Source organism: Tyto alba, unplaced genomic scaffold, assembly GCF_018691265.1.
Source record: "Tyto alba isolate M040663 unplaced genomic scaffold, T.alba_DEE_v4.0 Super-Scaffold_9, whole genome shotgun sequence".
In the NCBI taxonomy this organism is placed as follows: domain Eukaryota; kingdom Metazoa; phylum Chordata; class Aves; order Strigiformes; family Tytonidae; genus Tyto; species Tyto alba.
Genome location: NW_024881330.1, coordinates 23,313,858 through 23,341,372, shown reverse-complemented (window position 1 = coordinate 23,341,372; position 27,515 = coordinate 23,313,858). Strand labels below are relative to the sequence as shown.

Below are 27,515 nucleotides of genomic sequence, written 5' to 3'. Positions count from 1 at the left end.
TTTCACCCAGGGCCACACTCCATCATAGGTGTGCAAATGTTGAAGTCAGACAGAGCACCAGAAAAAAAAAGTGCTACGAAAAAACAGAGCAGTGTTATAACTATGAAGCTATTATGTATGAATTCTAAACAGAATGTAGAAGCCTCTAGACATTTCCTTCTCAGTTACCCGATTAAATATTAAAAAAAGGAAGAGACACCATTCTAAGATTAAAAATGCTTAAACATGTTTCATGTGAAAATTAAAATATATGTATGTAGAAACTACCCAAGCAATCAAAGGTATGAGACTATTCCAGTACATGATTGGCTAAATGAAGTTTTAAAAACCATTTTCTATATTTAATTCCTTTTTACCAATTGTTTTATCATTATTAACAGATTTTTTTAAAACTCTTTTCCCAACAGTTGTTCATAGCAATCACAGATGCTGCTAACTGACTCAACAGAGGCTGGTATCATGACCAGAGTCCATCAGTGTTGCATTTCACTCTTAATCCTACAGGGGACACTTCCTATTCACTCCCTGACTTGAAGTAAACCAGTGAATACTCCAAAAATTGCAAGAAATTATCTGTTCCTTTCAGTCCTACAACAGAACATAGGTTCTTATTATCATATTTGATATAAGGGATGTGCTAAGCAGCTACCAAACTGAAAAGCCGAATTCAAACATCACAACATCAAAGGTGGAAACCAGGGACAGCAACTGTTCCATTTCAAGGAAATCCAGTAATATTTTCAGTGCACAGACCACTGATCAGGTAATCTCTAGCCTCACTCTAGAAGTTTCTGCCACTTGTATATTCTTGCAAGGGAGCCTTACCTCTCCATAAGCAGAATAAAGTCCCACAGCTCTATTAGGGATGCTCTGGTTGGTGTGCAGTCCCCACAGAACTTAAGCCAGACGAAAACACAGCTACAGTACAGAGCACTGCCTAGCTGTCCTTATATAAATCCAGGGCCAAAGCTTAGATCCTTAAAATGTATATCCATCTGACATTGACACTCCCGATGAAGCTGTTCAGAGTCATTTGCAGAGAATGGGTACAGAAGTCTTAGTTCAGCATGTGCAGACAATAAGGAACGCTGCCCAACATGTATGGTGTTCATCACAAGCAAAGGGAGACTAGTTCTTCAGCTGTCCTTCCTACTGCTAATAATTAATACCTTAATACTCAAGACACAGGAGGGATCAAAAACTGAATTTCCCACAACTGAATGCTCTAGCTCCTAAAAGAAGGGGCAAAAGGGAAGAAGGCAGAGACACCTCTTGACCCTCTTACAGCCAACACAAAGCCCCATCTCCCAGAGGAAGGTCAAGGGAGTAAACCCTTAGACCAAGATAGGAACCTTCTGCCAATCCACAAACAAGTGCCTATCTCCACAAAAGAAGGACTAAAGCTGCCCTGCTCTCCTCAGCATTTCTGCCAGCCCTGCCTAATTAACTCCTCCTAAGGAAGATCTCTTAGGATATTCCTTGTCGTTCATGCCTCCCTCTATACCATTTGCCTTGGGTGCTCATCTTAAGGCTGAGAATCCCATTTGGAGGTAAGGCATCTAGAGGTAAGGAAATGTTGCTCAGAGTTAGTACACCTGCATCTCCCCATTCAACAGTGTATCCGAAACTTCACATGCTCCATCACACTACACTGCCTCTCAACAGTTGCTCCCTTTAGACAATCCTTTTGTAGAGAACAACCGCTCTGGGAGACAGCGAGGAACAGAGTTTGCAAGCATCAAACAACAGAAGCATTCTCAGAATATAAAGCAATGGGCAGCAGGAAAACGCACAGCAAGAGAAAAGGAGCAGGTAAGGCACAGCATCGCAAACAAAAGTTATGTGTCCTGATTTTTATGTCACAAGTTAGAAGATAAGCTTGCAGAGGTAGAATATCAGTGCTTTAGAAATTGCCACTCTGAAGGAGATCAGGGGCACAACTAGTCCAGCATCACATCCAACAGAGGTCAGAGACAGATCCTCCAGAGCAGTGTTCAAGAACTACCACCAAGTATAATCATGCAGAAACCTGTCCATGGGGGAAACTTATTTCTAATTCACATCCTGCAGCCATCACAGATTTGTTGCACCTGGGGGGCTTTGTGGACAGATCAGGAGGGTGAAATTACTGTATCCTGGAGTTTAAGACTTCTTGTATGTGTGCATTTTTCTACCTTAACAGAGTATTTCAAGCAAAATAAGCAGAACAGCATACAATAATCATAGATGAACAACCTCACATAAGTATAGGGAAGACAATTACAGGACAGCAGTGTAGTTGTAAGCTTCAAGACCAAGTATGGTAGCTACCAACAGCAGGAATGAAGGAATTAAAAGTAAAAATCAGCTAACGAGTTGTAAAGCCCAGCAAGAGGCAAGCCAGCAGTTACAGAGGATGCAGAGAAAGGAAAGATTTCACTGAGAGCATTAATGAAGTTAAAACCTCTTGAGCAAGAAGCGGTAAGCCTTAAAGAAAAAGCAAACAAATACATAAGCTGGTTTATTAGTTCAGATATGTTATCCAAAATGCTCCGTTAATCAAAGCAAAATATTACTGTGAGAGCTCCCACAGGGAAACAAATTGCAGAGCTGGGACACAAAAGCACACCTCAGCAAACATTGCTTCCCATGGCAGCCCTACTGCTAACTCAACTGCTTTTAGCTGTGCTGTTCCAACTGCTTGTGCAGTCACAGAGAGTTGGGAGAGATAGACTGATCACCATTCGGGGTCACCTGGCTGAAAAACTGCTCCAGAGTGGTCCTATCACTGCAACTGAGAGCACAGAGGGGAGGCTGCCAAAAGGAAGAGCATCTACCTAACCCACTACCACAAGAAGCCTTCATCAAAAGGCGTCCTAAAATAGTGTTGTCAAGGTAAAATAAGGCTGCTTGGGAGGGATGACACCCTCAGCAGTGCGCACCCAAACCGATGGAAGAGTTGGGAGAGACATTTTGCTTGGAACCAAGAACTAGCAAAGGCCAGAGAGATCAGGCTAGCAAAAAGAAGGCTGATGGCCGCTCTGCTTCCATGGTAGAGCTCAACATCACATGCTCCCTTTTATCTTCCTCAGAAAACCAAAGGAAGGATAGTGGGGAAAGGGACAGAGGCAACTAGAAAACAAACAAAACAAAAGCAGAGTTAAACAGGCAGATTCACTCTGAAACAATCCACTTCAGTTAGTTAGGGCCATGTATTATTCCCCGATGCCCATTATTTCTTAGAATACTCCAGGCTTGTGTTCCAGCTGTTTTGTAATTGCCTAGTAATTGGTTGCATGGAAAGGGTCATTCCTGAGATACATGCTTAGGCAACTCGGGCCAAAGGATCCAATACTTGGTTAACCCCTAGCTTGTCCAAAAAACCCTGCAACTGTCTCTGCAATTTACCTAGACTGACCTCTATATGCTTTCTAGAGCTGTTCATAGGATTAAAAACCCTAATAAAGCAGTTGCACCTCTCTCCCAGAGGTCAGGGAAAAGAGTCATTTTGAGCCCACAGCTGCTGCTGCTTAGCCAATGCTTCCGATTAAGCCAGCTTACCATACTCTTCTGCCACATTTCTTGGCTTTTTTTTTGTTTTTTATTTTCCTCTCAGTTGCTGCTGGACTTCACCCTGTAAATACAGGTGCTCCACAACAGCGGCTCCCCTGACAGCACAGCATTGGGTGGACCAGGTGGGGTGCGAGGGCAGGGCACGGGTTGGGACCGAGCCCATCCTCCTCGAGGCATCAGCATCAACGAAAGCTTTAATAAGGCAGATTTGGGCAGAAGCAACTTGCTGCCCCCATCCCGCGCTGGGCCTGCGAGGGCCAGGAGAGCCCCTCCTGCCCCGCAGCCCTCACAGGGGCCCGCCCAGGCCGCGGGGCCCGACGCCCGCCCGCACCCCGGCAGGCTGCCCCCCCCACCCCCCCCCCAGCCGCGGCCGACCCTCACCTGCGCGTCCCAGCTGCGGAGCTGGCTGTACCGCACTTTGCCGAGCAGGAAGCCCTCCAGGCACACCGAGTAGAGCTGCAAGCACATCGCCGTCAGACCCGCGCCCCCGGCCAGGCCGACCCCCCCACCGCCGCCCGCTCCCCTCCCTACCCCGCACCGCGCCCACCACGTAGCGACCCCCGCGCTCCTCCCGCAGCTCCTCGGCGGCGGTGATACTGAAGTGCAGCTTCATGGCGGGGCCGGGCCGGGCCGTCGCCTCACGGCCGCGGCGGGGCTGAGGGCGGGAGGCACCGAGCGGCGCCGGGGGGAAAGGGCGCGACGCCAGGGGGCGCTGCGGCGGGCGCGGGCAGCGATGCCGGGTGGTCCCTCAGGCATCGCCTCGGCGGCGGCTTTTATTTAAAATCCCTCCGGAAAAAAGGGGCCTCGTTAGGGCGAGGGGCAACGTGGGGGGTGAAGTTAATGGTTAATTAGTGCCGAGCGGTGCCCGCGGGGGAAGCGGGCTGGCTGGGAAAGGTGGCAAGGGCGAGCCGGTGCCGAGCTGGCGAAGGAGGTGCAAACAGCACAGCGACTACGAAGTGATGATAATCCACTCCTTCTCAAGGCACAACAACTAGGGACCGTCCGGTGAAAGGGGTGCACAGCAGGTTTATAAGAAAATAAAGTCCTTTTTTCACACAGTGCCTCACTGGAGATCAGATATAGTTAAAGCGGCAGGTCCACCTGTGTCCTAGGACTTTATCACTAATTACCAGACAAGAAAGATGAGTCACTCTTGCCATATTTCATAGCTTTAGTGTATTTCTGGTACCTCTGAGCGAAGGGTGCTGCAGGATCAGGGCCTTCTCATGTGAATCACTGGAAGTCCTTGTAATCTTACACAAGCAGTGCTGCTGGAGACGTGAAATGAGTTCATCAATGTGGAAATAATGCATCTGAAATGCCTCTCCTGCAAACCAGGGCCTGACATAAGTGCAGTACTCTGGCCTGACCAAAAGGCCCTTCATCAGAGGAGGAAAACTATTTTGGAACGGCGGTGATTCACTGACTGATCTAGGGAAAAGCCCTTCCCAGTGGAACAAGATTTTGTACATATTTTTCAAGAAACCTGGTTAACTGTGGGCATTCTGGAGAAAATGGAGAAGAGTAAATAAAATAATGTTGTGTAACATGTTTGATAACTTGATTTGTGCAGCCAAATATAACCAGTCTGACAACTTCTGGAGCACCTACGCAACCACCCTCTTACAGAGCCAACTTTGTAGCTCCTGGTGTCACAGCTGCCTTGTTGTACCCAGGAGATGAGACACCCACACACTGGGGAGCTCTGGAAGAGCTTTCCTTCCCCTCCTGAGCTAGGCCCCTGTGTGCATCCTGTTTGCATCCCAAGCCACTTTGCAAATCCACATCTTCACTTGTACCTGGGAGGCAAAGTAACTGAAGAATGAATTTAGTGGAAAAATGTGAGGTATAAGCAGACAGAAGAAAGATCTATGCTCTGGGCCACGGGCAGGAATTTTCTACTGCTGTTATTCTATGTTGGTGGTCTCTTCTCATCAGCCTGAATCTGGTTCCCCTCTGAAAACCACATGAGGGGAAACCGAGCTGCCTTTGGTGGCAGATCTAACCGTGGCAAGAGACAGGTTTAAGCAAGCTTCCACTTACAGATGTGACAATGCAATATGTTTGAGGCCCACTTTTTGAACTGTAATCTCTGTTTTATGTTATCTTCTGGCTTCAGGTTTAACCTAGACCATGTGTAACCCAAGGTCCCAGTTACTGCAATGTGACACAACCAGTTACCCTGCCCAGGGCATCATATTTGTTTTCTGAATGCTCAGGTATCACATGGAACATTTTAAAGTGTGCTCAGAGCTATAAAAAAGTACATATCTCTGGACAGCAGTAGCCAGCTGGAACATGACTGGATTAGGGATGTTTCTTTAGCAGGTTATGTGGGAATTAGGAGACTATTTGGCATAGATGTACTTCTCTTAGCACTTAATGCGCAATAGGTGCATTATGTTGGCCCAGCTTGTCATTTTATTTTTTTTATTAATGATTTCACTCAATCCCATTACAATAAGTGAGAAATCTAACTTTCAATTATTTTTTTGAAACTATTCTTCCTTTCTTCTTGTTGCCCAATTCCTTCAAAGGGAGCTCCACCTATGCGTGCACCTTGTGGTCTTAGTGCAGCTGAAAACACTTGTTTCAAATTTGTATTCATTTCAAATGCCACATCCTAACAATTTGTAACCCTGACAGCTGTGTTTTCATTTGGATACAGCAGCTATCCATCATTACTGAGCACATCCTACAGAAGGTTAAGTGGGACTAAAAGCCTTCCCTCGCAGCAGTAGTCTTATCACATGGACTCACAGCTGCCTAAGGAACAGCATTTAAGTTGCTATCGTGCTGAAATCTCTGGTTGCCTTGTTGAGGAATCATATCTTGTTTGCTTTTCTTTGTTTGGGTTTTTTTTTTGTTTGTTTGGTTGGTTTGGTTTGTTTGCTTGTTTGTTTTTGTGGTGTGTGTGTGCTCTTTCTGGCTTGTCCATTGAGGAAAAACCTGTGAAGAGAGGAGGCAGCAAGAGATACTGACTTGCAGCTCAGAAGAGATAAGATTCCAAATGCAAATCATCCTCTGGTGGGAGTAGGGGGTACAAGGATTCCCCAGGTTTCAAGTCTTCACATGAGAATAAGGAGGTCCTAGACTCGCCCCGTTTGCTAGCAGTTGAGCTGCAGATCCTCTTTAAATCAACACATTGCCTTTGAAATTCTATCAGAGAAGATATGCAGCATTTCCCTGCCAGACTTTGTAGCCTTCCTGTGGCTTTTCATTGCAAAGGTGGTGTGGGGCTCTTAGTATCACTTATCATGATGTTGATGAGGCAGCTAATTGACCAAAGGAAAGATGGCAAGGAGGCAAGGGAAACGGGGCAGTTTAATTCAAAGTCCCCACTTAGATCATAAATAATCTTAGATAAAAACAGACTTTTTTGAGAGTAGCCTCTGATTCCAGTGAATCCAAGCCTGTGCTGGACTTACTTGGGAGGCATTTCTAACCCCACATTGCCTCTCAGGGACAACTCATGTACAGGGGAAGCTATGAAGAATTCACCAGTAATTTAAACTAGTGAAAATGCTGCTTGTGTTCAAAGAACTCCAATGGAAGGATCAATCCTGGAAATGGAGCTTCCTAATTAATCCTGAGTAGGATGTCCAGAAACGCAACTATGAAAGCCTAGTGAATTGTGGTCCCAAGGATAAGATCAGGGTGCTCTCTAGCATGTCAGTTTGGGTCACAAACCCTGGCGTTTTGGGGAGAGGGTTTGTTTTGTGTTATTTGTGTGTTTTTTGTTTTTTTTTTCTTCCCAGTTATTCCAATCAGAAATATGTCTATTGGATGCAGAATTTCGAAAACCTTTTTTCTGAGAATCCTAATCCAAAATGGTAAGAGAGTGTCTTTCAACATCCAGTTGTCCATAGCAATCATTAATAATGCTCCTGAGAAGGAGGTAAGGTCAGGTGCAAGGACTGAAGATAATTATTCAAGGGTAGACTCCTAAGTAGTGTGAACTGGCAACCATAATGACATTGCCTGACTTGGGAACATTTTGATTTCCACCACTTTGTCCCCTAGTGAAATCCAAATTTCCTATACTTCTGCAGAACAGCAAAGAGAATGCATGCAATCCAGATTACCTCTGCACCAAACCTTTGATTTAACTGACCATAAAGCCACATTCTGCTTGGGAAAGTGGATGGTGACTGTAGTACTATTCATTTATTCAAATCACCATTCCTTTCAGGAGCAAGCTTTTAGCTGCTGCTAAACTCTGAAGTGTTTGCTCTGGTTAGAACGGAAGACAGAGAAGGACTGGAGGAATGAAATACCAGAGGATCCAGCAAAATCAGCTTAGCACTGGGTGGCTGCAGGGCAGTAAAGGATCAGCGTAAGCCTCCAACACATGCTAGAGGGAATGTGTGGCAGAAGGAAGTGACAGCCAGTGAGGCTGCCTATTAACCCAAGGAACAATGCTCTATCGCTATTGAATAAATGGACTTGTCTGTGTGGTGCAGTTTTACAGTAGTGTTCTAAAGATACATTGATAGAGGCACTAACAAATGCATTGTTCACTATCTCTAAGATTTAAGAAAAAAAAGACTGATTAAATAGGCATCTGTGTTATACAATGGGGAATTACCATGTAATCAAGAGTGGGAAAAAAATATACCTAACCAACACAGGGTTTTGTTTTCTTAAGCCATTATGATCAGCAGAATTGCCACATTGTTTTCTTCCATCACAAAAGTTACCTAGTATTTCAGGCTGGTATAGATACTAGTGCTTGACACACCCACAAAAGTCTTGTACAAAGCTGGACAAAACCCTCTTTTCCCCCTTTTTCAGTTTCCCCGTATCCAAGAGGTTAAATAACTTGCACGTTCTTAGAAAACATAAAAATTAGTTGGTTGACTACAGCAGACTCAAAGACACATTAACCTGGGGAAACAAGCAGAAGTGAGGTGGGCTCTTAACTTTCCTGCCAGGGCCTTGACACTCCTGCAAATAGTTAGGCCTTCGTATTATCCTTTAGACCTTCCATTAAACCTTTAATATCAAATTCAACATTTCTATTATGGTGCTAAATATTTTCAGGTCTTCAATATTGTCTCCAAAGCTTTAATGTTTTTATAGTTGACATTACTTAAGATTAAGGTTGTACATTCAACATCATCATGTATGTATCTTGTCTGAACCATGTCCTTTGTAGGATTTATCATCCAATTTTAAAAATTCTTAAATTTAGTCATACGCTTCTTCACGATTGCAAATTAAAGGCTAACCCAGTCTGCCTCCATCAGGACAGGACTGAACATAATTGTACAGGCCTAACCTAATGCTTTTATAGTGAAGGATTTTAAATAGGATTCACTTGCACCAGACCAGTTTCCCCTCTCTATGCTAGGCTTATTTCTCAAATTCACTTAACAGAAAAAATCTGGTCTGAAAATATTCATACAAGGGGAAACATAAGGGCACTCTTGAATCGTCTTTTGAGGGACTTGAGAAAGCATACTGTAGGGTTGGAAGACTGCAACAATAACTCCAAAGAATGTGGCATCCCCCCATACAACATGGATTTCAGAGGGCCTTCCAGAAAAAGCTCACAAACCCCTTCCTTCCTGCAATTCCATACCCTTTAAGTGCAGCAACTGGAGCCCGATGGTGGCTAAAGGTCAGGTCTTCTGCCACAACTAACAGATCTTCCTCCCTCTTCCCCATCCCAGTCTGCCAGGTTTTTCTTTTTTCTCTGTAAAAGCACATGCCATCTTCACTGCTTCTCCCCCTCCATTATTAATTTTCACTAAGCAACTTACCGAGCCAATTATGGGCTAAACTGGGTAGAAAATGCCTCTTATTCTGCAAATCTGCAGAAAGTACTCCCTTGAAGGAAGATGGAAAGAAAGGCAGCAACCGTAGGATAACCCAACTCTAGGCAGCCAACTTCAATGTACCTGCTAACTTACACAGTGAAAGTTTGTTTTACACCAAAAGCTCTTGTCACGGTCTCTTGATTATGCGTTCAACAGTTTTAAATCCTGCAAAACTCTCCACCTCAGTAAGGTTATGTAGCAAATTAAACAGTTCATGTGCAAGTGTTGGCTCTTCTCACTTTTGCTGCCACTGGTCATTTGCTTGGATGCTCTTTTTAGTGACTAACACACGAGGTCCTATCAGATCAGATTTACCTCAAACAGTAACTTATTTTAAAAAGGCACTGACTATTGTAGACAATCCTTACTCATTCACCTATATCCATATGACTCTGCCTCCATCTCACGGTTCATCAGGCATCTGAAGACACAGACAGAGACCTGTGCAGACATTGTTCCTTCCACCAAAACCTGTGAGAACAAGCACCACATGCAGGTGATCAAATGGGATGTGTTGGTATGTTACAGTTCCAACACAGGACTTTTATAACATTTCTTACTGATCATCTCAAGGTAGGGTATTTAAAGGTCTACTTCTAATTAGACAATGACAAGAGCTCAGACATCATGCTATTAAGGATTTAATCCAGATACGGATCGAGCTGCTCTTTTGCTTTGTTTTAATGCCTGAGTTTATATTATCAGTAACAGGTGGCTAAATGTAGGCTAATCTTCTCTAGAAACTGCTAAAACATACTACTGACTGGGATTTTAACTTGGCATTCTGAATGACAACCTTATCAGAAGTACACTGTACAAAAGAAACCATCACAAATAAATCAGTGTTTAAGGAATTTTTATTAAACCAAGAATTTTATAATCCAAATTACGTTTCTTTGCTCAGCTATCAATTCACACTGTCAACTAAAACAGTGGTGATATTCTGAGCTTTTCCACAGTAAAGAATTACAAAATTAAAGAAAGGAATGCTTTAAATTTTTGTACTGTGCTGAAAATTCTTTTCCCCCGGGTTTATAAAACATTAATTTGTATTTTTTATTTTACTATTTTTTTTTAAATTTTAAATCAATAAGTAATCTAGGACTAGCATTTGTTTTGCTAGCCCCGGCGTTGCTCTGTACATAAGCTTCAAAGTTTCCTTTCCTTTTTTTATTTATTTTATATTTTGCAATGTTTTTCTCGATATTTAATAGTTTTTCCATGTTTAGATTTTTTTTTTCTTCGGTGAAGCGAAGTTCTAGATTGTAGTCCCGGATCTCTCTGCAAACAAAAATAATGTTGTTAGGTTTTGAAACTAAAGCAGGACCTTTTGTTTTCCAACATGTTTTCTGCAACTATACAGTACTTTGGGCTTTCACAGTATCAATCACACTAAAGTTCTTTACAAGCAGTGTATCACGAGTATCCCCCTCAACTTTTAGAGACCATGGAAGTAAAGTATCCCAAGTCTGTGACACTTGGAATACAAAACTGAGCCTTGAACTAAACAGTACTTTGCACAGCATGGCCTTGGACAATGGCTACACAGTAATTTGTTACTGTAACTAACTTGACTGCAGGTCACCTCTACTCTCAAGGCCAGCATGCCAAGCAAGGCTCAAGTAACTACAGTAGCAGTATTTGTGCTTTCCAATTACTAAACATTATGGAGTATACAGAGAAATGCTCTCTAAGTTTGCACATCTTAGTTTAGGACAGACATCTTATTCAGCACTTGTTTATCTCCAGTGTGGAATTGTCAAGTAGCAAGAAAAAAGTATCAAAAAGAAAATGTGGGGAAAACACGAGTCAAATTCTGCCTCCAAAAGGAAAAATTGCAGAAATGAAAAGACCAAGTAAAAAGAAAATTCGAAGCGATCAAATGTTAAAGCAGGCACCTTCAACTGATAGCTATAAATATGGAAAGTTTATAGACAGGCAAAACCTAACTGGACTAAATAGAGAATAGACTTCTATATCATCCTCAACTTCACAACGCTTCCGCCTTTCAAAATTGTAGATAACACCTTTTGCCTCTTCCCGTCAGACAAAACTAAGATACTAAGCACCCAGAAGGCAGTAAAGAAAATAAATATTTTAATTGACATTAAATTCACCAAAAGGTGAAGTCAATACGATATGTAGTTTAGGCTTTTAATTACTGTCTAATTTTCAATTCTGGTAAGAATGTAAAAATTATGGTGTAAATAAGCTATCTAACTTCTAAGAAAAAATAGGGCTGGAGTATCATTTTAAGCTTACTTCAATTCTACAAGTTCCTCTTAAACAACTGTACGAATAGCAGTTTGACAGAACCTATTTGCACACATGCCTGTAACTAATGTCAGCTAAGTATGCTGTTAAAAACAATGCTTTAATTCCAGCTAAATATGCAAGATGAAGTGCCAGTAGCACTTGCTAACCAAGAGCTACAGAACTGGACAACAGGATTGAGCACAAAATCTGTTTACAACTGTGACCATAGCTGCTACTCTCTGTATCATTTGCAGCCACAGAACCAAAAAGCATGCTGCTTATAAGGCCATGGACTAAGGACTATTGCCCCAGTCAACCTATAAAACTACAGTGCTCAGAAAACTTACTTATTAAACACTTGGAACCCCAGTAGGATTATTAACTGCCTTTTGAGCAGCCTCTTTAGCTTGGTGGGCTTGTAGTACGGCTACAGCTTCATCAACCTGTTAAGTAAAAAAGGAAAAGTTAATAAAGGGAAGCCGTGTAATTTCTGTATATTTAAGGTAATGAAACAGTTTAAATTAAACATACAAACAATGCCCGCATTGTTAAAAAGGATAACATTACAGTTCCAGTTCATGCTAATGTAAGCCACTGCCACCCCATGAAAGAGCATATTCTAACTTCTAGCCCTGGGCCACTGTTGCACTGCTGCTACTCCACTGTGCCAGCATAAACACCTGTTAAATTAGTGTAGACTTAACTGCTGATAAAACTAGTGTAAGGAAAAAGTCCACTTACCTTCGAACGAAGAGACTCAGGAGACTCGAGCATGTGGAGGAGTTCAGAGTTGTCAATCTCCAACAACATACCAGTGATCTTACCCGCCAGAGTAGGGTGCATGCTTTGAATGAGAGGAAATAGACGTTCACCTGGAGAGAAAGGAGTTAACCAGAGTGACAAATCTCATCTGACAAACACAGCCTAGATTTAAGGAAAAAGGGAAACAAACACCTTGTTCAACTGCTAAAACCATTTAATCCACATTTTAAGATTGATAAAAGCATGCTTTGACTGTCCTTCTGCTACAAGGCATAGAGAAAGGTATCATGTACATACCTAACATCTGCTTTTGTTCTTGTGGGGGGGCAGAAGCCAACATGGAAGCAGTCAAGGGTTCCTGACCTTGCACATGGACAGCAGGCTGCAAATTAATTTAACACCATTACAAAATTAAATTCCAGTTCATAATGAGGTTCATCTTCAAATATCCAATGTTCCACAAATCAGCATAAATAATGCCTACACTGTCAGAAACATAGAAATTAAAATTAAGTCAATTTAATCAAATAGTGCTGGTTAGAGCTGAGTGATGCTGGAGATTAGTATCAACCGCTCCATTGTGGAGCAAACACAAGGAGAATACAGGCTAAGGAGGTATCAAGCAACTGGAAAATATGAAGTAACACAGGATCACATCCTGTCTCAGGTGAACTTGAAATGTACTCAGAACCACAAGGCTGTAACAATGCAGACCCTGAATTCTAGAATAACAAAGACAACTCAATCATAAGTGCCCCCCTCTTTCTTCTGCCAAAAACAACTGCAAAAGCATGGACCAGTTCCTAAAATTACATACCTGCTGCATAGCAACCTGTGGCTGTGTATTAAGATGCTGCTGAGGATTGCGAACACCTGCAGCATATTTGTATTGTGGTACTGTGCGTACAGCAGGAGTAGCTGCAGTAGCTGCTGCTGCAGGACGTGGACCCATTGTTTGTGTTGATGTATTGGCTGAAAAAAACAACATAATTCTGTATGTGAATAATTAAATTTTTTTGAATTTAGCCTATACTACACAAGTTACAGAAAAACCCCCAAACCAGCCCAAACAGAATACCTATAGATTCATCTCAGTAGTATTTTCAACTGTCACATCACTGGCGATATCTGAAGGTTCAAAGCTCAGAATTTACTGGATGTTACTTTCCAGTCACTTCACTAATTAATTGCTTTTCTTACACGCTACTGAAAAAAGATCCGTGAGAAAACATTCACTTTGATTGAGTATTAATTTAATTCTAACCTCAAAGGACAACCGATTTCCTGAGTACATTACGTCGATAGTCATTCTAAAAATGATGCTTTCGTGAAGTAGACAGCTAAGAAATACTACTGCCTAATACATTCTGAGAGAATTAAGACTCCATTAATAATCAATTCTGGTTCATTCAGTGATGTGCAGACATGACACTGGCTCACAGTATTCTATGACAAAATAGTAAAGCTAAAATTCTATCATCTCAGAATTTCTACATGCAACCTATTATTACAATTGCCACAACAATGTTTAGAAATGGCAGCAGCTGTCATAGAGTATTATTAAATTCCACACTAAAACAAGATACACTACATGCTAAAGAAATGGGGCCACAGCATTACTCTTTGCTGGGACAATATTTAAAGCAACTCCTAGAAGGTGATGCTAGCTTACTCATTTAGTAGGAGTCAGAAAAGGAGAGGTGTTACCACATGTGATATTGAACTAGACGAGTACTTTTGAGAGATCATTCTGAATCAGCAAAATTTAAAAAGGGAAGTCTAATACTTAAAGTTTGCATAAATGAAACTCACCAACACGTTGCGTTGACATGACTCGTGGAACTTGTGAGGAAGCTGGTCTCATGGTACTAAATGGTGGTCTGGGTGCTGCTGGGCGGATAGCACCAGGCATGTTTTGGAATGCTGTTTTAGAGAAAATAAATTAAGTTACCCCGCTGAAACACTGAATAGTGTAAGAGTTCAGAAGTAATACCACTACCATGGCAAAGAGAAGACCGATACTGTAATGCTGTGAAAATGTATTTAAAAGTGCAAAGGTAAATGCCATGGAGCTTATCACAGTCACTGGGAAGAGTTAAAAAAGTGACTTACGATGTGGTCTGGCACCCTGAGCAGTCCAGCGAGGACTAGGTCTAGCAAGTTGAGCGAGTTGATTAGTAGGATAGTATGCAGCACGGTTCTGAGTCTGTCAAATATAAAAACATTGTGTAACTTTGTTATCTCTGAAGGGCGCGCTCAACAGTCCATCCCCTTTCTGCTATGAAATTAGAATGATGAAATTACAGACACATGCAAATAGTTATATTTACTGTTAAATCTAAACAGGTTTTATACACAGTACAAAACATTCAGTTACTCATGTCTATACATACCTGTGGGATAGCTGCCATGAAGTAACCTGAAGGAGGTGCTGGTTGGTAAGGGTTGATTACAGGATTAGGTACTGCTCTTACACTTGCCATTCTCTGCATATACTGGTTGGTGAGATGAGCTTGGCGCTCTTCTTTACGCTGGGCTAGAGCTACATATAATGGTTTAGTAGCCACGATTCTTCCATTCATTTCTGTGACAGCTTTGGTGGCTTCTTCTGGTGATGAAAAGCATACAAATCCAAACCCTTTGCTGCGACCGCCTTCCATCATGACCTGTCAGCACCAAATTTAGTTTTAAAACAAGAGAATGTTGTATCTATGCAAGTTGCACGAGTTTATTTTTTCAGCTTCCTAGAAGTGAGACCACACATTTGTTTTACTGAATTGATTTATAAAAAGGAATAGAATTGCTTAACAGGTAACTGTTTACTGAATACAGATGAAAATCTCAGTGAAGTAATAATGAGCACATTACTGCACTGAAAAAATGAATCACTTAATTTTCAGAGAAATTATGAGCACAGCCTATAAACTCTACTTTACCTTTGCACTAGTGATTGTACCAAATGGGGAGAATTCTTTTCGAAGACGCTCATCATCAATCCCATCATCAAGATTTTTCACGTAAAGGTTTACACCCTAAAAAAACAGGCAAGTTATTTTTGAAAACAAATGGTTTGTGTAAATCTAAAAATATCACAGAATAAAATTAGTCCTCGTGAATTGAAACTGAACCTGGTATCTGGTGATCCTGTCCTGCTTCATTTGCTCAAACTTGCGCTTCAGCTCCGTCTGTCTTTCCACCTTTTTCTGAGCTCGGCCAACATAGATTTGTTTTCCATTGAGCTCTTTTCCATTCATCTCATCTACAGCCTTCATTAATAAACAAGAAGTTAGCAGTGCTTTGTATTCCAGTGTTTTCCAGGCATACAAAAAACAATGTAATTAGAATATAAAACGTTACGTAGGGATTCCAGAAAAAAGCCAATCCATATGAAATACCACTAGCTGAAACAAAATATCCCAAGACTTCCCTGCTTAAAGTAAAATGGAAATTACTTTGTGAGGGTGCTTCTGTCTAGGTAAAGGAAAGTCAGAGGGATGGAAAAAATCCATTGCTTATAAGGTTGGAAAAAAAAATAAAATCAAGTCACATAATGAAGAACTACTTTTAACTCCAGCCTTATCTTGCTGAAGGCAAAAAAAAAAAAGAAAGAAAATTAAGTTGAAAAGCTCCAATTCATACACCTGACTTCAGTTTTTAAAAGTAATACCCGAAATGGTAGTATCTGTCAGATTTTCTTACACTGTGTTAAACATATATGTTTGGGGTTTTTTTAATCTTTCATTATGGAAATACTTAAAGAGCTTGAAAATATGAACTTTTTTCCTTTATGTTGAGTTACAACTATTAAGATGTGAAAACTCTGGTGCAGATTTATTGAATTAATTTAAAACCAGAAGTCACTGGTTTACTGTATACATTCATGATCAAAGCCATTAAACACCTATTTACTGAGATATTAGAATGTTATGTTATTTCAAACACGCAACATGTGATTCTGACTACGGTAAGTGAAACAATTCATCAATGAATGTATGCAAGACTGAACAATGTAGATGTAAGACAGACAGGATTTGTTCTAATCTCTTGCTTGTACACTTGCACCACTGACAAATCACCAAAACGCCTTTTGAAAAGCAAACGTCGTTTGTTGCCCTGATTTGTTCTGTGCTGAGTTTTTCTCCTGATGCTATGTCCCTACTGCCACAGTCAACTGACACATCGAAGCAACCAGATGACAAAGAATTAAGCTATACAGCACACCGTCACATTATAGACATATACATGAATTAAAAGGACCCTTCTTCCAAAGTTACTCTCCATAGTAAAAGCAGCAACACAGGGCTCTGATTATTTTCTTACAGCTGTGCCAAACATGCTCCATAAAACTAATAGCTTTCCTGCTGACTTTGCAGTGCTGAAGTACGAAAACACAGTCTTTTCTGCCTTGCACAAATGTTTTGTGCAACCAAATTGGATCCAATGATTCATCTGGGTTTTGCAGAGATGTAAAAATTTACTATGCTTGTATGTTGCCCAGCATGAGGGAGTCCAAATTTCAGAGAGACCTTTAAGCCCAACTACAACAGGTTATTAAATTATTCAAGATTCCCAATTTCTACACTAGTTCCAGCTGTCTCAGTGTATCTTGACTTAATAGGCTGCTGAAATCAACAGACATTTGCTGGTAAGAAAGCATTCTGAATGACAGAAACTACGTTAAGTCATTTAGGAAGCAGACACCTGTTTTTGGCTTGTCCCAGACCAATTACAAACCCTTATTAAATTCACAAGATTTCGAATCACTCAGTGAAACATATTTGGGTCTCAGTTATAAAATTCCTAAAGTGAAGTCCAAAAGCTTACTTTTTGGGCATCTTCATGTCTTTCAAAACTAACGAAGCCAAAGCCTTTGGATTTTCCACTCTCATCGGTCATAACTTTCACACTTAGGGCAGGACCTAAAAAGAAAATGAAATACTCACGCTTTGTGTACAGAGTGTATTCTCTTCACATTGTGAACATCGTGTTTAGAAGTCTTAAGATTTATTTTGTTTCACTTTTATTACAAAGGACTCCTGTTTCATTAAGTGTCTAGTAAACATCACCCATTAATACAAAATTGCTGATTTGTCCCGACGCTGAACTTCAGCCATTGTGGCTAAAGTCTGACATACTGAACTTCTCTCCTACTGTATTTTCAACAAAAATGGGGTAGAAATTTCACCTCAAAGTGAATGAAATTGTTTTTCTCATTAAAAATTACAACATTTAAAAAGCATTAGTACTTCCATCCCCTGAAACAGCTACTGAAAGCTAGAGAGGAGGAGGCCTTTCTTCACCATTTATCCAGGTGAAAGGCCATCGCAGTTCAGCAGTTTCAAACCTTTGAAAAAAATCGCAGTTCACAGTCTCAACTGAGAAAGATATTAGTAGCTAAATTCACTACCATATCAGCCACAGATACTTCAATACTGGAAAGGCATTTCATGTAAATGCTGCTTAGGATTGCTGTAGAATATCTCATATACAGGGCTTTCTCTTGCTTTACATGATATCCACTGAAAAACAACAAAAGCATGCAGGAAAAAAAACACAAGAAAAAAAGCCGAGTCTGAAAATAAACCAGTATAAGAACCTCTAATTGAGCTAAGGAATTTGCCATTTTCTATTTCAATGGTGACACATCATATACATTACTAGATCACGATCATATGCCTGCCATAATTTTGCTCTGTGCATAACCGAGGATCAAGAGAGAACCAAATAGCTTGCCAATGGAAAGTTTCCTTATAATTTTGTATTAGGTCAACTGCCACAATGCAACTAAAGAATGAAAGCAAAGATACTCTGAGTAAAGATAAGTCTGCAGGTCAATGAAGGCAATAGCAACCTTATTTGTCATGTATCCTGCAGTGAATTCATAAAACCAATCTGTACTAAAACAGAAAACACTCCTAATTGCAACTTAAAATTTGCAAAACCCATTCAAAAGACTATTTCAAACAAATTATTTTCAGATTATCAAAAACAATTGTGATAGCAAGATTATATATATTCTAGTCTGCCTATTTAAAATCCTGCAGTGGATATTACCGCATGTAGAACCTGAAATCAGAATTAAGTACCAACTTTAAGTACCTTTTTTTTTTTTAAATCACCATCAGACAGTCAGTTGATTCCTTGTATTATGGGGCACTGTACAGATAAGATATAAGCTGAAGCTCGCTTGTGTTTATATAAAGTTTAAGACATTACCAAACTTGCCAAAGAGTTCCTTAAGTCTCTCATCATCCATGTCTTCTCCAAAATTCTTGATGTAAACATTGGTGAATTCCTTTGCTCTGGCTCCAAGCTCTGCCTCACGTTCCTTGCGGGATTTAAACCTTCCAACAAATCTAGTTAAAAGAGAACATAATAGTGTAGATTAAAGCAAGTCTGTCAAGGTTTAAAAATTTAATTTAATCCTCTGTCATCAAATCTCCATCAGAAAAACAATTTCACTATCCCTTGCTAGATCAGTGTGCTTATCACAGTTACTAGCATAAAAATACTTTCAAGCCATTGGCAAGATTGTTCACTCTTATAAATCAGCCTTTGACAACAGGAGCTGGACAATGGAAAAGAGTACTACGTAAAGTGGCTAAACAGAAATCAGCACAATCCCTCTGCCATACCAAAAACTTGGCAGCCTTAAAGCGGTTGCCATTCTCCAATCCAGTTTTTAAGCAAGGGATATTTAACTAACCTCCCCATCTCCCTTACACACCTTTCCAGCCTGTATCAAAGCAGGACTTTTGTTTGTTTTGTTAATAGGCATAGAGAAATAAATGGCTCAACTTGCTCTTTAGTCAAATACCACTGCAAATTGTCTGGGAACACCAAAGGTCAGTTCATACCATCACAGAAAGAACAGAAGCTGATCACACCACTCTGCAAGCCCAAGGAACTGCTCTAGTACAAATGTTATGTGGCTATCACCGATTTCTGATTTGTAGTAGACTTTTGTTCTCAAATTTGATTGTATCGCCCAACTTTACAGTTCCAAATCTGACAATGTAACGCTCCATACAATAACTCAACATTTCTTTAAACTTTGACAACTTCACCCAATTTATAGTAACCGAGAATGGGAAGAATGATAGTACAATGTGTTTGGCAGATTTTCATAGTGAGTGAAGTACTTTAATTCACTTTAAAGAGCCTAACCTGAATAGAAATTCAAAGCAAAATTAACTCATGATGTATTTTACCAAACAAATTTTATGTAAATCACGTGCTTTTATGACTACATGCTGACCTTTTACCAGTTTAAAAAGGTTGTATAAATATATAAGCTGAATTAAAACACCCACAGTATGACAGTCAAGCACAGAACAAGCAGGAAAAAGGTTTAAAAAGGTATGTTTTTTCCTGTATGTGGCTCTGTCCATCCATTTCTACATGTAAAAGTAATCCATGATGGTAAACTAACACTGATTTCTGTTATCCTTTTTCAAAATCCTCTCAAGGATTTGCGCTATTCTTTTGCAACTATATCAAATACCATAATGATCCCCTAGGCATAGCTGTGAGGCACACTTGCCCCACCCCTAGACCTAGATATCACTAACCAAGCAGCCAAATAATATTTTTTTCCTACAATATAGCACAGTGATCATATTTAAAATACTAAGTTTTATTTTCTACTCCTATTTCCTAGATATGCCTTTTAACAGACATTCATATAAAAACATTAGTGTAATCTGACCACTATTCAGGACTGAGTAACTCTAGAGCGTTAGGTTTCATCCAAAAAATGGACCATGTACCTATCTCACAACTCTGTAAGAGTATTATTCAGAACACCCGATTGATTGCATTTTATCAGAACAGTAAGATCAGAAAGCCAGAAGTTCCCAAATCTTCATTATAGCATTGGTTTGCAAGACAATTAATACAACAACTTTTTCCCTAGTCCATTATTAGCCTTTTCTGAACTTATTCTACCTTTAGAATAGCCAGGTGATACAATTCACAGTATTCTTAACACTAAAATTCTAAATCCTCTTTAAAATTAGAGATTTTTAGAATAATCTGTCTCTTCTAGGTAGGCTTTAAATATTTGTCCACTGAAAAATGAATTTCAGTCTGTCGATCCCCAAACTACATATTTATGTACTTACACTTTGCGGTCATTAAGCAGCATACCATTCATTTTTTCAATAGCTCTTTCTGCAGCTTCTTGTGTCTCAAAATGTACAAATCCATAACCCTTGGATCCATTTTCATCACATACCACCTATTAAAGAAAAACCCTGTTGTAATACCTATGGAGTGTTTCTAGAATAAAATAGAGGGGTTTTGTGTCAAACCATTAAATGCACTGATAATTCTCCACTAACCTTACAAGACAGGATGTTTCCAAAAGCAGAAAATGTGTCATACAAAGCTTTGTTATCAATTGATTTGTCCAAGTTTTTGATGAAGATGTTTCCTACACCGCTTTTGCGTAGAGATGGATCACGCTGAGACCACATGATGCGTACTGGTTTGCCTTTAATGACATCAAAGTTCATGGTATCCAAAGCTCGTTCAGCTGGAAAAGCATCATGGAATTAGCAGGAAACAGTAAAGTTATCTTAATAAGCACACAAATAGCATCTGAAGTACAAGTCTCCATAAGATTTTTTACTACGTTAAGTCCAGTACTGCCAACACGATACAAACCCAAGCCTCCAATGTAAACAAACCCCACTCTGTTTTATGCAAGTAAAAACTGGCAAAAACTCCTCAGCAAAAGCTGCACTTAGGGGATGGGAAGGAGCACAAGCCAGATGAACAACCTGGAGAAATCCCAGTAGCCTAAAGCATTGGACCCCACTATGAAAAGATGGTATAGCGACAGGAGAAAATTTATTGGGTGACGGCAACGACAACTTATCCCACAGGAGGAAAAGTTTTAACGTTTGTGAAAATCAGCTGGCCACTCTCACATCACACAGATGTATACTGTATCAATAAAAATGCTTTTAGAGGTACAGCTTGTGCCTGTGAGGCCTTTTTCAAGCATTAATGTAAGAACTCCCAAATCACCAATACCTCTAAACTGAAAAAATTTCTTTGCTAGGTGGAGTTCAGGCCTGGTTCAGGCAGCTGTTCCACACCACTTTCTTAGCGACAAGACAGATCTGTGACAGACTTCTGGGCAAGGGACAGTTCAAAGATTTAAAACTCGCACTTAATTTTGAAAATCTGAAATGATATACATATGAAAAGCTCATGATGAAATACATATAAGCTCAATAAAGAGGCAAGCATTAAAACAGCAAAATGAAGTAACATAAACCAGGGTTTGTTACTCCAGTGGAACAGTTTTTCCAGTAGAACTCCATAAATAACTTTTCAAAGGCTGAATTTAGGATTTCAATGTATTTAGATAGGGAAGTATCAAGACTTCTTCAGTTTTCATATCCCTTCAGAGCAACATGACATCTCTGTGATGTTTTAAGTTCACAAGGTATTTAAGCAAGAAAGAGCAACAGTTCTGAAGTATGGCAGACATATCTGACGATCTTCTACATCAGCGCCTTTTCACTGTTATTCCTGTACATCTAGAAAACTGAAAAAAGTCTCAAACACCTGAAGTCACACCCATTGGTACTAACTCACTTCACTGCAGTTTGCATATAGCAGAGCAATGTGATGTTAACAAGACTGAAATCGGTTTAGTATTAGTTTAAAAACAGTAACCGTGTCAGTTAATTGCTCTTCTTAGGAAAAGGACCAACAGCCAATCACACTGTGAAAAATCTTATCTTACTTTTTTGCTCTTTAAGTGCTACTTTTATCTTTAGCTATGTTGTTGGATACCATGGCTAAAGAAAATTTGCAATCAGCCTCTGGTTCAGCTGGTACACCACATTTTTAAATCCTCTCTTGCCACGTTTTCAGATTACAAATAAATTTGAAGATTATATTCTCTGAAAGACATCTGTAGAAACTAACAAGACAAACATCTAGCCTTTTCTCATAAAAAATAAATCATCTGCTGATACAATTACCATACTGACACAACAGTAGCAAGTCAGCAACTGATTTAAGCTGAAGCCACAGAAAATATAAGCGTTGCCAATCTTTTAAATAAGTTAACAAAGCTTTCACAAACTTTAATATAAATTAAGCAGGAGAGAAAAGAAAACCTAGATAGTGACGATGAGAAACAAAAAACATTGGAAGACTTTACATTACAAAAGGAGGGGGGGAAAAAAAGGTAAAAACCCCAGGAGCTGTGGCTCTCAGACTGGTCACAGCAGAAAGATCTAACTCTTTGGTATTGCCCTGGAAGTCATTAGAATTATTACTGCCAGCACCAGCAAAAGTGCCAGCAACAAACAGTTCATTATTTCCAGAAGTAGTAACAGGGCTTCCTTTACTAGAAAAGAGGCTTTTCTAATTCATGCTAATTGCTTCTAGAATAATCCCGACACGCCTCAAAAATGTGTGTTCCTGGACATATTTCCCAGGCATCTGACTCCAAGGGGGTCCATACTAGCCTTTGCAAATGTTACCATTCTCAACTAATAGTAAATATCTATCTTAGGGCAATGCAATTTCTTCACAAAGACAAGGACAGCGTGGAAACTCTCAACAGCTCTCATCTCTTCTATGGAGAAGTTGTACAAGAAATTGAAAGATTTCTGCTTAACCAACACCACGTTGTCATTTCACAACAGACTTTAAACCTTTACTAGCATACATCCACAACCAGGTACAAGCTGCTCTCAATGAAATTCACAACTAGTAGGACTGGCTTGCTTTCATTACATTTTGGCCAGAAAAGGCTGCCCCATAGTTTGCAGGAGGCAATTCCATTCAGCAGTTAACTTGGTAACAAGTGGACACACCTACCCATGCTGTACTTTTGCTGATTCTGCTGGAGCTTTTATTGTATGAGTCACCAGTTCCCATTTTAGTCGTGAGCAACTGGACATTCCACTTTATTAACAATTTCAAAATCACATGGAATATACACTTAATGCTAAACGTACATCATAATAGCTATAAAACAATAAATCTCTGGAAACAACCATTCAAAACAATCTGAAGAGAGAAGTGTAGTTTCAGATTGCTCAAGAATATGTCTAGTTTAGTGATTAAACAAGGTTGCCTGGGTTTTACTCCAGACCATGACTCAAATTCAGAAGTCACAACTGTGAAATGTGTGCATACATCACAAATGTGTCATCAGGCCTCCTTAGTTTTTGGAAGTTTTGAGATACCTAGTTTACAGACAGCTGGTAGTATCAAACACACCTTCAAAGACATTTTTCAAAACCCAAGCTAGTTGTTACTAGCTGTTTAGTAAGCACAGCCTGAGATTTATCTAAGAACTAGGCTAACCCAAGAAAAGGCAGCTAGTTTGGAATTAAAATGAAGCCAGTATTACTGTTATAACCACCACTCATCCTCAGAGTTCCTATTTCAAGGTTTCAGTAAATGGATAGAATGATCTATGAAAAAAAAAAATCGGCAAATACTCTCTAGGTATTTGACAAGAACATCAGATTCTAAAAATGTTGCAAAAGTATAATCACACAATACCACTTAAGTATATTTTAAACAAGTACTTCCAGATACGTGCCAGATGCAAGTTTGATACAGGTAAGAAATACTTTTAGCTGAACTGAACTAAGAATAAAATGTAGAATAAAATGTGTGCTTCCTAAAGTCTGAAAAATACTTACAACATTTGGGGTAACAGCATTTTTGTAAGAAGCATGTTCTCAAACTCTGCTGAAGTGAAAAAGCTGTAGTTGTTCACACCCGTGTCAAATTATAAACTAAGTCACAAAATGTAAGGTTGAACAGGTTGCTCAACTAATGACAATGATAAAATTGGCCCTTACAGAATTCTGTTGTTACTAAGGAGAAGCATTTGAATCACCTTCATCTTCTGCCTTGACATTATCATTTCACAGTATTGAACTGTACTAACCCCTTATTTTTCTTTTTCAGAGTAAACTATACCTTACGCTTATGTCAAATGAAATCAAAGTATGTTAAAACAAACATTCAAATCATCTCATCATAAACAATGGCTGAATAAATTAAAAGCTCTCTGAAAGGAGCTGATAACAGGTGAAATATCTGCCTATTAAAAAGATGAGACAGTAGCATTCACTACTTACATACAGATATCATCAGTACACCGAAGTCTGATCTGATAATGGCTATATACTACAGCCAATTTTGAAAGCCAGTTTATCTAATTGCTTGAAAAGTTTGTAATTCAAATCTCACTTTCATATGCTTAAAAATAAAACCATTATAACTGAAAGCTGTTTACTTAACTGTACTTGAAATCAACTATGTTCTAGCTGGCTGAATTATTTTTTCTTTTAATTGGACTCCACGAAACTTAGAACCGGTCACATTAGGTTCTTTCATCGAAACACCTTCCAGATGAACCAAGCCGGTTTGCCAAACTTAGCGCAAATGTGACCCAAACTACATGGAAAGTTTCTTTACTGATTTAGAGAACGAGCAACACATTGTGTAAAGCAAGTTTAATGAAAACACAACTTGGGAAACTGAGTGTCAGAGTGTTTAGTGCAAGTAGAAACGGAACAGAATGCAGATTGCTAAAGAAGAGCAAGCAAAGGACACCCAAGTAATTTCAAACCCTCCCTACACGTGACAGAACTGCCATGGTGTTTTAAGGTATTAAGCTCTGGCCTGTGCTTTGACTGGACGTCTACGAAACCACCAAGCCATCCCGGTACGTCCTACTTCCTTCTTTTGACCTCTTAATCACATATACACACCCAGCTCCTGCGTAGTTATTAAAAGGTGCTAATGACTATGGTGTTTTCTTCAAGCTGGCCTTCCGCTGGGATTCCTGCTGCAGCCGCGCACGGACGTGCCAGCCGGTGGAAAAGCCGCCTGTGCACCCACCCCCCAAGCCCTCCCCGCGGCCGGGGCAGCTCCGTCAGGCCCCGGCTTTCGGCGTTGGCGAACGGGCCTTTCCACTCCCGTCTGTCTCTCCGGAGCCCCGTGTCGGCTTTCGGTTCCCGGCGTGGCGGGGCGCGAAAGCGCCTCCCCCATTCCTCCACCCCGCCACAAACCTTCCCCCCCCCCCCCCCCGCCCTTTCCCTCCGCTCCCCGCCACGAGGCGCGGGCGGCCCCCGGCCGCGTGTCAGCCGCGGCCCCGCCGCAAACTTCCCCAAACCGCCCCCCCCCCAACACACACACACCCCCCCGTTCCCTCCGCCAAGTTCTCTCCGCGTCCCAGCAACACCGGCACCGGGGCGGGGGGGGCGGAAAATGGATGCGGGGCGGCGGCGGGCGGGCGCGCCGAGCGCGGGTGGGGGCGGGGGAGAAACATGGCTCCTCCGCCGGCGGCCGCCCCGGTTCTCCCCTCAGGCCGCCTCACCCCCCCACCACCCCCCCCCCCCCGCCGCCCGCAGCGCGGCCACTCACCGTCGGCGGGCTGCTGGAAGTTGACATAGGCGTAGCCGAGCGACCGGCGGGTGATCATGTCCCTGCAGACGCGGATGGAGAGGATGGGCCCGGCGGGGCTGAACTTCTCGTAGAGCATGGCCTCCGTCACGTCGGGGTGCAGGTCCCCCACGTAGAGGGAGGCCATAGGGTAGCTGGGGGCGCTGGGGTTCATCCTGCCGCCGTCTCCCGGGCGCGGGAGGGGGGGGGGCGCTGACGAGGCGAGGAGGCCGCGGCGGCCCGGCGGTCCGTGAGGGCAGGGGCCGGCGGTGGCGGGCGGCACTCCGGGGGGGCGGATTCGAAACTTAACGGCTGCAGGAGGCGGCTGCGCGGCGGCGGGTGGAAGGGGCGGGGGGGGGTGGTTTCTGGCTCACTCCGTGCCGGGCCTGGCGGAGGTGGCGGCGGCGGCTGCTGCTGGCCTCGGCGGGGTTCGGGCTCGCGGTGTGTCTCCTCTCGGCTGCGCCGGGTCCGGGGGCTTCGCTTCACCGGGTTATTTTATATCAAACCGGCCGGTTGCAGAAGGTTGACGGGAGGTGGAAGAAGGGGAGGATTATTATTTTTTTTAAAAGGCTTTTTTAGGATTTTTGGATTTTTTTTGGCTTTTTTAATATTTTTAGTAATAAATGGTGCGGCGGGGCCGGGCCGGCGTGTCCGGGTGTCCGGAGCACACGCACTGCGCACACAGCTCCGACGGCGGCCGGGGGACAAGGGGGAGGCCGCCGCCCCGGCCGCGCACTATATATACCCGCCCCGCCCCCACCCGCCCCCACCGCACCGCACGCCACGCACCGACCGCGCGCACCGCGCAGGCGCCGCCGCGGGGGGGGGCGGAGAGACGCGCCGCGCCGGCGCCCGGCCGGAGGGAGACGGCGGCTCTGGCGCATGCGCCGCGGACGCCAGGGGGTGGGAGGGGGGCGGCCGGGAGGGAGCGCGCCTGCGCCTGGCGACGTCACCGGGAGGCGAGGGAAAGGGGGTGGAGGGGTGGGGGGACTCGGCGGCAAGGGCGCATGCGTTTACGGGAGAGCACATGTGCGCGGCGGCGCGGGGGGTCAAAGGGCGCGTGCGCACTGCGCGGATCAACGGGGGAGGGCGGGGTTAGCGGCCTGCGCGCGCCGCGCCACGCCACGCCCCACCCCGCGCGGGGAGCGAGCGGCAATAGGCGGCGGCGCGCGCGCGCGCGCGAGCGGGCGGGCGAGGAAGGTCGCGTGCCGACGGGAAAAGGGCGGGCCCGGACCTCGGCGCATGCGCGGCAGGGCTGCTTCCGCCGCGTGCGCAGGGCGGGCTGGGCCGGGTCGGGCTGTCGTGAGGGGACGGGTCTTCCGCCCCGCGGCCGGGCCCGAGTGCGCCGCTCTCCCTTCCCCGCTCCCTTTCTCTCTCCGGGCCGTGCGGGGCTTTCAGGCTGCCGCGTGGGATAACGGGCGGCCTTCCCGGGGGCGGCTTGTCGGGGCCCCGGCGTGCTTCCCAACGCCTTGCCGCTTCGCAGGGGGGGCGGGAGGGGCTTAGTCCTTGCGGCCGTGCTGTTAAAAGCTAGGGAGCGCTTTCTCCTGCCGGTGCGCAGGCTCAGGCCTCGTTCGGAAGTTTATCTTTTCAAAGCTGACGCGGAGGTTAGGTGCCATCACCTCATGGTCTCAGTATGCTTGCAGCAGCGTTCAAAAGCTTTGTTAGCAGAGTTCAGTTGGCTCACTG

The 27,515-nt window shown here is 42.6% G+C and overlaps 2 protein-coding genes across 7 annotated transcripts in view; both read right to left on the bottom strand.

Moving 5' to 3' along the window:
- Positions 1–4,212, bottom strand: part of SNX31 (sorting nexin 31) — a 29,799-nt gene extending 25,587 nt beyond the window's left edge. For 4 of the 5 annotated variants that reach the window (XM_042786078.1, XM_042786079.1, XM_042786080.1 and 1 more), the window contains exons 1-2: positions 4,100–4,212; positions 3,934–4,008 (exon numbers count right to left, since the gene is read on the bottom strand). In XM_042786078.1, the coding sequence (XP_042642012.1) occupies positions 3,934–4,008; positions 4,100–4,165 (141 nt within the window). In that variant the 5' untranslated portion in view covers positions 4,166–4,212. Of the gene's footprint in view, positions 1–3,933; positions 4,009–4,083 lie in introns of all 5 variants that reach the window. The other variant, XM_032987946.2, reaches the window with a different exon arrangement.
- Positions 4,213–10,213: 6,001 nt separating this feature from the next.
- PABPC1 (poly(A) binding protein cytoplasmic 1) lies at positions 10,214–26,587 on the bottom strand. 2 transcript variants are annotated; one of them, XM_032987881.2, is made up of 15 exons: positions 25,812–26,587; positions 20,735–20,928; positions 20,516–20,631; positions 18,609–18,748; positions 17,217–17,311; positions 15,521–15,658; positions 15,329–15,424; positions 14,786–15,058; positions 14,505–14,598; positions 14,205–14,315; positions 13,210–13,364; positions 12,690–12,774; positions 12,372–12,502; positions 11,978–12,073; positions 10,214–10,655 (listed from the first exon to the last, which is right to left on the bottom strand). In XM_032987881.2, exons 1-14 carry the CDS (start codon positions 26,002–26,004, stop codon positions 11,981–11,983), a joined length of 1,914 nt encoding a protein of 637 aa, XP_032843772.2. In that variant the 5' UTR covers positions 26,005–26,587; the 3' UTR covers positions 10,214–10,655; positions 11,978–11,980. The 2 variants fall into 2 exon arrangements, with proteins under 2 accessions (XP_032843772.2, XP_032843773.2); XM_032987882.2 differs by having other exon boundaries at positions 18,618–18,748.
- Positions 26,588–27,515: the final 928 nt, after the last annotated feature.